The 12,375-nt window shown below is 48.0% G+C and overlaps 1 protein-coding gene across 1 annotated transcript; it reads left to right on the top strand.

Annotated features, from left to right (window-relative positions):
• The first annotated feature begins 581 nt into the window (after positions 1-581).
• ppp2r5b (protein phosphatase 2, regulatory subunit B', beta) lies at positions 582-12,086 on the top strand. Its single transcript, XM_061302660.1, has 12 exons — positions 582-1,365; positions 2,226-2,422; positions 2,503-2,604; positions 2,667-2,759; positions 2,824-2,954; positions 3,022-3,081; positions 3,655-3,763; positions 9,574-9,627; positions 10,032-10,202; positions 10,421-10,548; positions 10,623-10,736; positions 10,802-12,086. Exons 1-12 carry the CDS (start codon positions 1,173-1,175, stop codon positions 10,941-10,943), a joined length of 1,494 nt encoding a protein of 497 aa, XP_061158644.1. The 5' UTR covers positions 582-1,172; the 3' UTR covers positions 10,944-12,086.
• Positions 12,087-12,375: the final 289 nt, after the last annotated feature.

A 12,375-nucleotide genomic window follows, 5' to 3' on the forward strand; every position in this document is an offset into this window, starting at 1 on the left:
CTTTATACGTAGCTACAGAATTTTCTCTGCGGCTCTGGTCGTTTTTAAAGTGTTCTATAAATAACGTTGAATTAATTATTTCATAATGCTGTCTTAAAATGGTTACATCACTTCTTGCATTTTATGTTCGATCTTATGTGCAGTGTTGACACTGTTGACAGTGCTTTTTAGATCAAACTAAATTGACAGTCTGATCAGCCCCAAAAACGATACAAAAAAAATATTTTAAAAGTTTACCCGCTGAAGCTCATTAAACGATGATCTTATATGCAGAATGACATGAATAACTCCATCCATCTCTCCGTCTGCTATAGCGTCATCCGCAGTATGGATGGAGCCTCGTCTCCTCCTGCATCAAGTCAAAGTTTTCAGGTTGAGATCCTACGTCGTCTGGCCTTGTCGTTTCAAAATAAAACCTCAACTTGGTTCAGAGTGCTTATCAAAAGTATTTCAAGCAGACGCAGTGGGTCGCTTTCGATTCGGACTAACTACCATGCACCTAGTGTTTTGTTTTCTTCTCATTTTGACGGCTTCCAATGATTTCCCACACGTTTCTTTACGTGTAATTGTGAAAGAGTAGATCGTGTATTTCCGGCGTGGTCCTTGCTAGCGTCTAGCTTAACGATGAGCAGTCGAACCTGAGCGGTTGAGCCTTGCCCGCTTCGAAGAACGACTTGCGAAGGACGGAGAGCCCATCGCTATTGTCTCACAAAGAACATTTCCGAGTTTTGATTTGGTCTCTTTGGCTGCCACTGCCAGGAAAGCCTCGTCTCGTCGTCCAGCCAGACGGAGGGGAGTCGCGCGGCGAGGTGAGGCTTCCTTCCCCCGCCCTGATCTGCGCGCGCGTCTGGAGGACGGCGAGCATCAGGACCAGCATCCGAGGGAGGCCTGGAGCAAAGGAGACGAGCCTCGAGGTGCTTGACGAGGAGCCCGAGGTGGGCCCGGATTGCACTTAAAACCACAACCTGCAGGCTCGTTTATCAGGAGCGTACGTGTTCGGATGTGGACTAGGATCAGGACCAGCAGGACTGCCGTTCATTCATCGTGCGAGTTTTGACATCATTGTCCCCCACAAGTCCCAGAAGATTCCCTTCCTCACCTTGTCCCATCTGTGATTCCGAGGCCCCCCATCACCCGTATTTGGTGAGCCCCCCACCCCATACCCCCCAACCATGGAGACCACCAAGCTCCCCCCGTCCAGTCCGTCCTCACCCACCAGCAGCTTCTCGGTGCCGTCAGCGGAGAAAGTGGACGGCTTCGTGCGACGCTCCATCCGCAGGGCGCGCCGAAGGAGGTCCCCTAGCTCGTCAAACTTCCGCTACCAGAGCTCCCTGGTGGAGCTTACGCCATTGCCCCTTCTCAAAGGTCAGTCCGCACCACACAACACACAGATCATTTGTCAGTCATCCAATTGTTGCCGGTCAATTTCCTTCTAAAGTTAACATTGCTAGTGCTAGTGCTAGTGTTACTAGTATTGCAACACACCTGATTCAAATGATCAGATTTGAATCAGGTGTGTTGTAACAGGGAGACCTGCAGCAGGACATGCAGCAGGACAACGGCCATCCAGGACCCGAGTTGCCTACCCCTGCTTTAAATGCAGGTGTCAGTGTTCCATTAAGAGGGTGTGAACACTTGTGCATGGTCTGTTTTTAAATCACTTTAAAAAAATCACTTAAGTTGTTAAGAGTATAAGTCTGATTAACGGCGGAAAAAGTTTTGAAATGATTTAGCTTAGTCTCGGTCTTTATTTGAATTTAAATGAACTTAAACTGTTTATTTTTTAATCTTGTACCATTAATACACATCGAGGCACCATCTAATGAACATCAACAAATAAAGCACGGCTAATAAAGTAGAGGTCTCTTGGAAGCAAAAAAAAAAAAAAAAAGCTGTCTGAAGTCATACGATTGAGCATTTGAATATTTGCCTCATTTTACAACGGATAGCAAAAGTCTACACCCCCTGTTTGAAAGGGTTTTGTGATACTTAAAAAAAAAAAAAAAAAAGGTAAGGAATTTCAAACCTGTGAAACCCAATTGACAAAAATAAATATTCTATGGAGGGGGAATACAAATAAATGAACTATGTCTTTGCATAAGTGTACACACCCTGTTATAACTGAGGATCTGGTTGTGTTCAAAACGTAGGTTGCTCTTGTGTTATGTGGTACATCACGGCAAAAACCTGTTCTCGGTCTTCTTGTATGGTTTACCGGTCGGCAGACGCCCCCGCCGCTGAATACCACGACCTCTTCAGCAAGAAGTTGCAGCAGTGCTGCGTGACCTTTGACTTCCTGGACTGCGTGGCCGACCTAAACGGGAAGGAGATCAAGCGGGCGGCGCTCAACGAGCTGGTGGAGAACGTGGCCACCAGCAAAGGAGTCCTCATCGAGCCACTGTACCCGGAGGCCATTAAGATGGTACGGCGGGAGAACGCCCTCGCTCATCTTCTCTCCCCTGTCAGCTCATTTCCGCCATCTACTTTTGTCTTTCATCGCAGATATCCGACAATATCTTCCGCTGTCTCCCACCCTGCGAGAATCCCGAGTTTGACCCGGAAGAGGACGACCCCCCGCAAGAGGCCTCCTGGCCACATCTTCAGGTAGACTCCATCTTGTCACAAAGTGTCCGAAGAAGTGAACAAAATTTGCGCCTCTTTCCTAGCTGGTGTACGAATTCTTCTTGCGCTTCTTGGAAAGTCCTGATTTCAAGCCCTCCGTGGCCAAGCGCTACGTGGACCAGAAATTCGTATTTCAGGTAATCTGTCCTTCCCACGCTGTTCCAGACAGACCACCAGCACAACCGTTTACTATGTGTTTAGCTCCTGGAACTTTTTGATAGCGAGGACCCCAGGGAGAGGGAGTACCTCAAGACCATTTTACACCGCATGTATGGAAAACTTCTCGGCCTGCGAGCCTATATCCGCAAGCAGATCAATAACATCTTCCTCAGGTACCGGTCCGCTTTCTGCCAATTCTCAAGCCCTTTCTGAATAATAATAGTGATATTTGTTGTCCAGGTTCATTTATGAGGCTGAGCAATTTAACGGCGTCGCGGAGTTGTTGGAGATCCTCGGCAGGTGAGCACAAAAACGACTGCTTTAGCTTCTGTTACCTTGTTGCCAACGTACAATGAAAAACTCCATAGGTGCTAACAGTTAGCATCCATGTGGTGATATCGTAACGCACCGCGTGACAGTCAATATCACATTACGCGCAGGCATCTATTCTTTATCCTCTACGACGAGCGACTTAATATAACTGCTGCAGCGAGGAGCTGAGAGAGGAGCTGAGCATCGATGGCATTTCCGTTCAAATCAGTGGGAAAGATGATTTGAGTTCAGGAACAAATGGCAAAAAAAAATTTAGACGTGAGAAAAACGTTGGAAGCCAAGGTAGAGGGAGAAGAGAGAGGCTGGCAGTCATGTTGCTACTATTCATAGCCCCGCCCACGCTGGAGATTATGGATGAAGGAGGACACGCCGGAGGAAAGACGGATGAGCCGACGTCACGCCGCCATAAAGGGGCGGAGCTCCTCTAGCTTGTAATGGAATGCAAAGTCCCCAATTTCTTGGCGTGGGACTTAATGAATATCGAGCAAATGTTCTTTACCAAGAGCTGGTGCTAATTTTGGCTTTTGTGTCGCCCGCCAGCATCATCAACGGCTTCGCTCAGCCCTTGAAGGCCGAACACAAGCAGTTCCTGGTTCGGGTTCTCATCCCGCTGCACACGGCAAAGTCTTTGTCCGTCTTCCACGCGCCGGTCAGTCACGCTCCGATTCCGTTACATTTTTCGCTCACAGGGCTTTCATTCATTTGGACGAGAATGTTTTTTTCCCTGTCAGTTGAGTCACTGACTTTTTGGTGATAACACTAATCGGCCACTAGATGTCATCAAAATGCATTTTGTGTCTGAGTCTCACCGTGTGACTGAGTGAGTGTGTTGCTGCGTTCGTTTCTCCCTGTCTCTCTTTCTGCACGTCAGTGTGTGTGTTTGTTTTTGTGTATTTTGTGCGCACGTCTTTGTCTGCATGTGTGCGTGTTTCTGTTCAGTCTGTGTGTGTTTGTGTGAGTGTGGATGTCTCTCTTCTTCCCTGAATGTGTGTGTGTGTGTGTGTGCGTGTGTGTGTGTGTGTTCCATCAGCGCACAGGGCGTGTGATGCGTCAGTGCAGTAGTGTTGGAGTAGTAGTGCCTGTAGTTTGTGCATGCTGCATGCTGCCTCTGCTTGCCACTTTTCTGCTTTCAGCTACCGCCACCGGCTAGCCCTCTGTTTCCGGGGGTGAAAAGAGGAGCCGAGTGTGTAAGTCTCCTCAGCCGGTACACAGCCTCTCCATTGCCAAGACTTGCACACGCCTCCTCGTGGCCACACACGGTAACTGGCACCTTGCGGTCCCAGGCTAAGTTGTGCAGGATCTCGGAGCAGCAGTGGGCCCCAGAGATGTGGCATGTAGGCCCACCGGTGTGTGGACACGCCCTACTGCCCATCAACCACTGTCCCGGCTGTGGGTAAACAGCTCCAGCTATGGGTAAATAGTGAAGACCTCAACGGTGGACCAGGCGGAGGATGATGGCTGACCTGAGGGGTGGCGTCACAACGGCTGGGAAGGCGGATGAAGGCTGCAGCAGAAAAGGGTCACCAGTCGTCTTGGTCTCCTTGCCACTGGACTCTGACCCCGATCTGTCAAGGACAGTGTGGTGACTGTCTGTGCACCAGTCTCCCCACTTTAAACAAAGTCACGCACAGGCGTCTTTTTCAGGGAATCCACCTTACATCCCGGATTAAAGTCCTGTGGCGACCAGTAAGTGGCAACGGGGGCAGGATTGTGAAGTCTGGAAGCCCCTAGTCACAAGCTGGCACATCAGGCGGTGGATGTTAGATGATCGTTGGGCTCCTGGACCGAGGCAGATAGAGCTCTTCGGTAGCTGCATCCACGACTGAGCAGCCCTTTTTAGGATCCACTCTGCTCACCCCTGATAGAGAAGGGGCTAGAAAAGGTGCCCTAAACATAGCCTGCCTCAAACCTCCCGACTGGATTACCGCGTTCAGAGGGATCACCAATATGCGGTCGAAACCACAAAAACATGAATTTTGGAGCATGGAATGTGCGCACACTAATGGACAGTGTAACCAGTGATAGGCCGGAGAGGAGAACCGCCATCATTGCCAGGGAACTGAGAAGATGCCGGATTGACATAGCTGCTCTTTCAGAAACCCGGCGGGCAGAGGAAGGTCATCTGAAGGAGGAAAAGGGTGGATACACTTTCTTTTGGAAAGGAAAGGCCACAGATGAGCCTAGGATCCATGGGGTTGGTTTTGCCATCAAGAACCAACTGATCAGTCAGCTCTCTGAACTCCCTGTGGGAATCAGTGAGCGCCTGATGACCCTCCGTCTGGTGCTGGTCAACAACCAGACGGCAACAGTTCTTAGTGCTTATGCACCTACCCTTGCTTCCGATGAGGACAAAAAAGAGGCCTTCTATGCCTGTCTGGATGATGTATTGTCAAAAATCCCCAAAGAGGACAAGATTATTATACTGGGAGATTTCAATGCCAGAGTGGGCCGGGACCACCACCTCTGGAAGGGCACCATTGGAAAGGAAGGCATTGGAAACATCAACTCCAACGGGGTTTTGCTTCTTAGCAAATGTGCTCAATATGACCTTACCATCACAAATACCATCTTTCGCCAGAAGAACAAACTCAAGGGTTCATGGAGACACCCTCGCTCTAAACAATGGCATCTTATTGACTATGTCATTGTCAGAGCCAGGGATCAGCGCGACGTGACCATCACAAAAGCCATGATGGATTCAGAGGCCTGCTGGACAGATCACCGCCTGATACGATCCACGATGTCCATCAGACTCAAGAGGAAGAGGAGACTCCAAAAGAAGCTGAGCCGGCAGAGACTAAACCTCGAGGCCCTGAACAACACTGCCACCCTGCAGCTGTTTCAGGCCTCTCTTGGAGAAAGCCTCATTCAGGAATACCCTGAGGACATCGAAAAACACTGGAGCCTGCTCAAGTCTTCCATCCTCGACACCTGCCGTGCCACTCTCGGGTACAAGGCCAGAAAGCATCAGGACTGGTTTGATGAGAACGACACAGAGATAGAACAGCTCATCTCCAAGAAAAGGGAAACCTTTCGTGTCTGGCAAAATGACATCACCTGCACAGCAAAGAGACAGGCCCACTCCAAAGCCAAGGCTGACGTCCAGATTAAAAACTCCTGGTGGACAGAAAGGGCACTGGAAATCCAGAGTTTGGCAGACTCTGGTGACACCAGAGGCTTTTTCAGCGCTACTAAGGCTGTCTACGGCCCAAGCCATCGCGGCCAAAACCCCCTACGCTCTAAAGACGGGCAGGAGCTGTTGAAGGACAATGAGTCCATAAACAACCGGTGGAGAGAGCACTTTCAGGAACTCCTCAACCGTGACAGCACAACTCAGTCAGATTTCCTCAGTCACATCCCTCAGAGTCCCATCAGGGAAGACATGGGTGAACCTCCCACTTTAGTAGAGGTCCAAGATGCCATCAGGAGCCTGAAGAACAACAAGGCCTCTGGGCCAGATGGGATCCCAGCTGAGGTCCTAAAGGAAGGTGGACTAGAGCTCCAGCGCCACCTCCATTCCCTCTTTCTGAAGGTCTGGGAAAAAGAAGTACTCCCCTCGGAGCACAGGGATGCTCTGATAGTGACCATTTTCAAGAAAGGGGACAAAGCGGATTGCGGAAACTATAGGGGCATCTCGCTCCTTTCAACAGTTGGCAAAGTACTTGCTCGTGTTCTTGCCAATCGCCTACTGCCACTGTCTGAGGAAATTCTCCCAGAATCGCAGTGCGGTTTTCGCCCATCTAGAGGCACTGCAGACATGATTTTTACAGCACGCCAACTCCAGGAGAAATGCCGTGAGCATAAACAGCCTTTGTTCATGGCTTTCATAGACCTTACAAAAGCCTTTGACACGGTGGATCGCCAGGCCCTATGGAGCATCCTTCTGAGGTATGGTTGCCCGGACAAATACGTCAGAATACTGCGTTTATTACATGACGGAATGACAGCCACAGTGCTCAATAACAGCTCTTTGACTGAGCCTTTCACTGTAGAGACAGGGGTCAAACAGGGATGCATTATTGCACCCACCCTGTTCTCTGTCTTCATTGCCGCCATACTCCACCTCATCAACAAAGAACTACCACACGGAATCCCAATATGGTACAGGACTGATGGCAGGCTCTTCAACCTTAACAGGTTCAAAGCCAAAACCAAGATCAGAACCACCACGGTCGTGGAGCTCCAGTATGCAGACGATAATGTCATAGCAGCACACTCTGCAGAAGACCTCCAGGGCATCCTGAACTCCTTTGCTAAGGCATACAGAGCCCTGGGTCTGACCGTGAACATCAAGAAGACCCAGGTGCTACATCAACCCCCACCCAACCAGCCATCTACTCCGCCCATCATAAATGTGGACAACACTGCACTTGATTATGTTCACCATTTCCCCTACCTCGGCTGTTTTCTCTCCTCCAAAGCGGACATTGACTCCGAGGTCAACCATCGCCTGAGCTGTGCCAGTGGAGCGTATGCCAGACTCCGGAAAAGAGTCTTCGAAGACCGAGACCTCCGGGTTGACACCAAGCTCCTGGTTTACAAAGCTGTGGTTCTCCCCACCTTACTTTACGGGGCAGAGTCATGGACAACCTACAGCAGGCACCTAAGAGCTCTTGAACAACACCACCAGAGAACCTTGAGGAAAATACTCCGGATCAAATGGGAGGACAGACGCACAAACATCAGCGTTCTGGAGGAAGCCAGGATACCGAGCATCACCACCTTAATAATGCAGCACCAACTCCGATGGACAGGACATCTCATCCGCATGGCTGACACCCGCCTCCCCAAACAGATGTTATACTCCCAGCTGGAGAGAGGTCCGCGAGCCCCGGGCGGGCAAAAGAAACGTTTTAAGGACAACCTCAAGACCAATCTCAAGAAATTCCAAATAACATCTCGGGACTGGGAGCGCATCGCCTTGAACAGGAACTGCTGGAGGGCAGCGGTGCAAGAAGGTGCAGCACATCACGAAAAGGAACTCCGCCGTGTCGCAGAAACCAAACGACAACTCCGAAAGGAAAGACAAAAACTGGCTCCAGCACGACCACAACCCACCGCCACTTTCCCCTGCCCACACTGCACAAAAATATGTGGATCCCGGATCGGCCTCTACGCCCACCTGCGGACCCACAAGTAGACGACCCTGAAAAGAAGACCGTCATACTCGTTCCGAGTGACTGCCGATGATGATGATGATGATGATGATGGTGTGTGTGTGCGTGTGTGTGTGTGCGTGTGTGTGTGCGCGTGTGTGTGTGTGTGTGAGAGAAACAATTGTTGTGAATGTGGTCATAATGTTTGATTTTGCCTGTTTTTTTTTTTTTATTATTGTCACAAAATTTGATTGTTATACAGAAAGTGATGACACATCTCCCAGTCCTGTCTACACACACACACACACACACACACACACACGCACACACACTTATTGATTCTTACACTGAATCTTGTGCGGACCAGGCTCAGGTGGAGTTTTTGTTGGCAATGCCAACAAAAGTGAGAAATGAGTGCAAGACCTTTTAATCATGTCAGTGACTCAATAGGTGCTTTGAGTATAATAACGGTGACAATGTTGTTGGAAGGGGAGAAGCGTATAATCTGCGCGGTGACATCACTCCCCGTCAGGAAGAGAACAGCTTCCGTTTGTTTATAGCGTTCCCACGGCGGCTTGCAATGTGGAAACATTTCTTACAAGTGCTCGAAATTCTACCTGTGAACCTTTTCCCCTAAACCTCTCAGGATTTGATTCTGGAACCGCATTTTTTCGCCATTTCCATTTATTCCGCCTCTAAGTGCTTTTCCCTTCAAAAATCCCTCTGAGACGCCGCGAGAAATAAAAAAATTAAAAAAGACCAGCTTAACAGGGCTTTTATAGAAAAGCCGATCTTGCGTTTCTTAGCTGCCATCCAAACGAGCTTTCTCTTCATGAATGAAAATGCACCGAATGCAAACTGACACGTAAAAAAATCCGCCTTTAGGAAGTTCGTCTGTCTCCGTAATCCTTCCCCTGACAACGACCTCCCGTTCCCACAAAAGGCCGTCTTGGCAACAAAATCCAAACGTCGTGTTTATCCCGTGCGGGCTTAACGCCGGCTAAGACTTTGAACAAAACGTCAAATAACCTGACCCATCCTCACGTTTTATTCTAATCCTGACAATTATTTTCCGATGTTTTTCTTGTTGTTTCTTCTTTGAACTTTACAACGTCTCATAACCTCGTTCGTCAAATGAAGAGCAGAGAAAGTCGCTCGCTTGTTTTTGCCCAATGTTGTCGCTCACAATCGCCGTGGCGACGGCAACTGGGCGAACACCAAACATGCACACAGGTTTACAGGTGCAAAAGAGCTTTGTGACATTGCGCAACAAAAAGACACTCGTGTCTCATGCTCGCAACTGTTTTGTGTGTCTGTGTGTGTGTGTACGTGTGTGTGTGTGTGTGTGTGTGGTCCTTCCCAGCTGACCTACTGTATTGTGCAGTTCATTGAGAAAGACTCCACGTGCGCCGAACATGTAAGTTGAAGTTTGTTTTTCACAGTTGACAATGACGAGGAAATGTCGAGCGTTGCTTGTCCAATGAGTCAACATCGAGAGAGTACAAAATCATCCAAGAACGCAGTGGATAGAAAAAGTTGACACACCCCTGTTCAAAAGCCAATTGATTGGGATTTTATAAAAGAAAATGGCACCACCAAGAGTCATTCAAATGCATCCCTAGTCATATGTGAGAATGTATACAGCAAAGGGTCTGCAACACACAAGTTCCATGGGTCATAGGTCATATTTATGGTGAAACACAAAATAATTTATTTTAGTCTTGATTTTTTTTTTTTTTTTTTAATTACAAAAAGCTAGCATTTAAAACAGGGGTGTGTAGACTTTTTCTATCCACTGTACTGTAGGATCTTTTATTTCAGATCATCCGAGGAATGCTAAAATACTGGCCCAAGACGTGCACGCGGAAGGAGGTGATGTTCTTGGGCGAGATGGAGCAGATCCTAGACGCCATCGAGCCGTCTCAGTTCGTCCGAGTGCAGGAGCCGCTCTTCAAAAAGATCGCCGCCTGCATCGCCAGTCCTCACTTCCAGGTCCATTTTTATTTCCTGTCAGCGTTTTGAACAACCAAATGAAATGAAATGTATTATTGTTATTTTTATTATCACCTGGAAACATCGTCGACATTTTATTCATTCATATAATTTCTCCTGTTAGCGTCTCTATTGGATTTTTCATTGACTGCTAGCTTGAGCACCGGCGATGTTGAAACGTGTGAAATGAATCGAAAGCATTCCGGCGTCTGCATCAGGTGGTGGAGCGAGCCTGTTATTTTTGGAACAACGAATACATCCTGAGTCTGATCGAGGAGAACTGTCAAGTTGTCCTCCCGCTGGTTTTCGCCAGCCTCTACACGTTCTCCAAGGAGCAATGGAACCAGTAGGTGGCGCTCACACGGACGTTTGGCTTTAGCTGTGAATCGGAGCTCCCCTAACCACATTGAACATGCAAAGGTCTCCCCCCAGACCCATCGTGGCGCTCGTCTTCGACATCCTGGAGACCTTCATGAAAATGAACGGCGAGCTGTTTGAACAGCTGGCGACTTCCTATAAGGCGGAGAAACAAAAGTGAGTCGAAGTCGGAGCGGTCGGCGCACGGTCGGTGCCTGTCCTCATTCGTGCACCCTCCTCAGGGACGTCAAGCGGGAGAGGGAGCAGGCCGAGCTGTGGCGACGTCTGGAGGAACGGGCCGACCGCGAGCATCACGACAAAGGGGACCAGCCGAGCCCCGCGCCAGGCGCAGACCGGCCCGAGGCCGGGGAGAGTGCCACCTAGGCGCCAAGTCAGGCGATCTAAGATCGATAGAGGTACAAAGCCGATCGATATTTTATTTATTTGTGTCACGGAAGTGGTAGCTTTTTTTTTTTCTTCCTGCTTTTACTTTTTTCAAAGAGTACACAAGGTCAAGATTGTACCTTTTTTTTCCGGGACTGAGTTGCGCCGCTTAATAAATCAGAAATGGATCCGAAAACACGCAAGCGGACAATTTTCGGGATCGTCTCTGTCGACACGACACAAGATTCAAGTTGGCTCAATCAAACGTGTGTCATGTACGCAAATCATCAACGCTTGTGTTTTCCAAAAAGCTGTCCACGCACTCGGATTAATTGTTTATTTACAAGAGATGATGTAAAGTACAACAAAGTTCCTTCTCCTTGCTTGTTACTCTCCCACTAATCTACTCCGTACGGCGGCGTGAAAAGAGGATTCGCCCCCTTTTCACGGCGCCGTATCTAAACGTCATCATTATCGCTAGTACTAATGACAATGAGGATGTTTTCTATCTTTATATCATTCGATGTGCATTCATAACGTGTCTGTAGTGTGTGCTGAAAGAAACACGTGTAGCAGATAACAGGAATTGTGTGTGCAGAAATTCCACACAACTGCCCTTTAGGGGAAAACAACTGGATGCCAGTGGCTCTTTTCTTCTTTGTTGGTAGCGGAACGTTTTTTTTTTATTTCATCAAAACAAGTTGACCTCTGGCTTGAGCAACTGCACCTTAAGTGTGCTTTCGTCCATCTTACTTTAGCAATACTTTGGATGTACCATTTGATCACTGTTCTTCCCGTTGTCTTAAACGGTACTTTTATCTGTATATCAGTTAAATGATTTGAATGATATAATTATTTTGTACTCAATGAGCACCGTCATTTGAATGTGTGTGTGTGTGTGTGCGTGCGTGTGTGAGCTAGAGAGACAGGGTTTACATTTGAATGTATAGTGAAACAAAATTGATTGTCTTTTTTGTTGTTTTAATAATCTACCTGTCAGCTAAAGCCTTGGTTAAAATATTTTATTTTGTCACAGTGCAAAAAAAAATAAAATAAAAAAAAGAAGAAAAACAGCAAGAAAGCAGGGAGCATTTGATTGATGCTGCTGATCTCTCTCTCTCTCTCTCTCTCTCTCTCTCTCTCTCTCTCTCTGTCTCTGTCTCTGTCTCTGTCTCTCTCTGTCTCTCTCTCTCTCTGTCTCTCTCTCTCTGTCTCTCTCTCTCTCTGTCTCTCTCTCTCTCTGTCTCTCTCTCTCTCTCTCTCTCTCTTATTTATGTATTTATTTATTTATTTATTTATGTATGGTTTTATTTTATTTAATCCCAAAGAAGTCTGACTGAGTGGCGGCATCACACGTAGCAATTTCACTCACTTTGTTTTTGTTGTCTCCGAGAAGAAACAGCAGGAAAAGATGTTTGTTTAGGGTGTGGGA

This window comes from Syngnathus typhle, linkage group LG1, assembly GCF_033458585.1.
Source record: "Syngnathus typhle isolate RoL2023-S1 ecotype Sweden linkage group LG1, RoL_Styp_1.0, whole genome shotgun sequence".
NCBI lineage: Eukaryota > Metazoa > Chordata > Actinopteri > Syngnathiformes > Syngnathidae > Syngnathus > Syngnathus typhle.

Bases quoted from the DNA above. Each gene is read 5' to 3' on its own strand.
- ppp2r5b (XM_061302660.1), top strand. From the start codon at position 1,173: ATGGAGACCACCAAGCTCCCCCCGTCCAGTCCGTCCTCACCCACCAGC. The intron at 3,764-9,573 runs GTCAGTCACGCT...GGTCCTTCCCAG, and splicing joins TGTCCGTCTTCCACGCGCCG to CTGACCTACTGTATTGTGCA. The intron at 10,203-10,420 runs GTCCATTTTTAT...CGTCTGCATCAG, and splicing joins TCGCCAGTCCTCACTTCCAG to GTGGTGGAGCGAGCCTGTTA.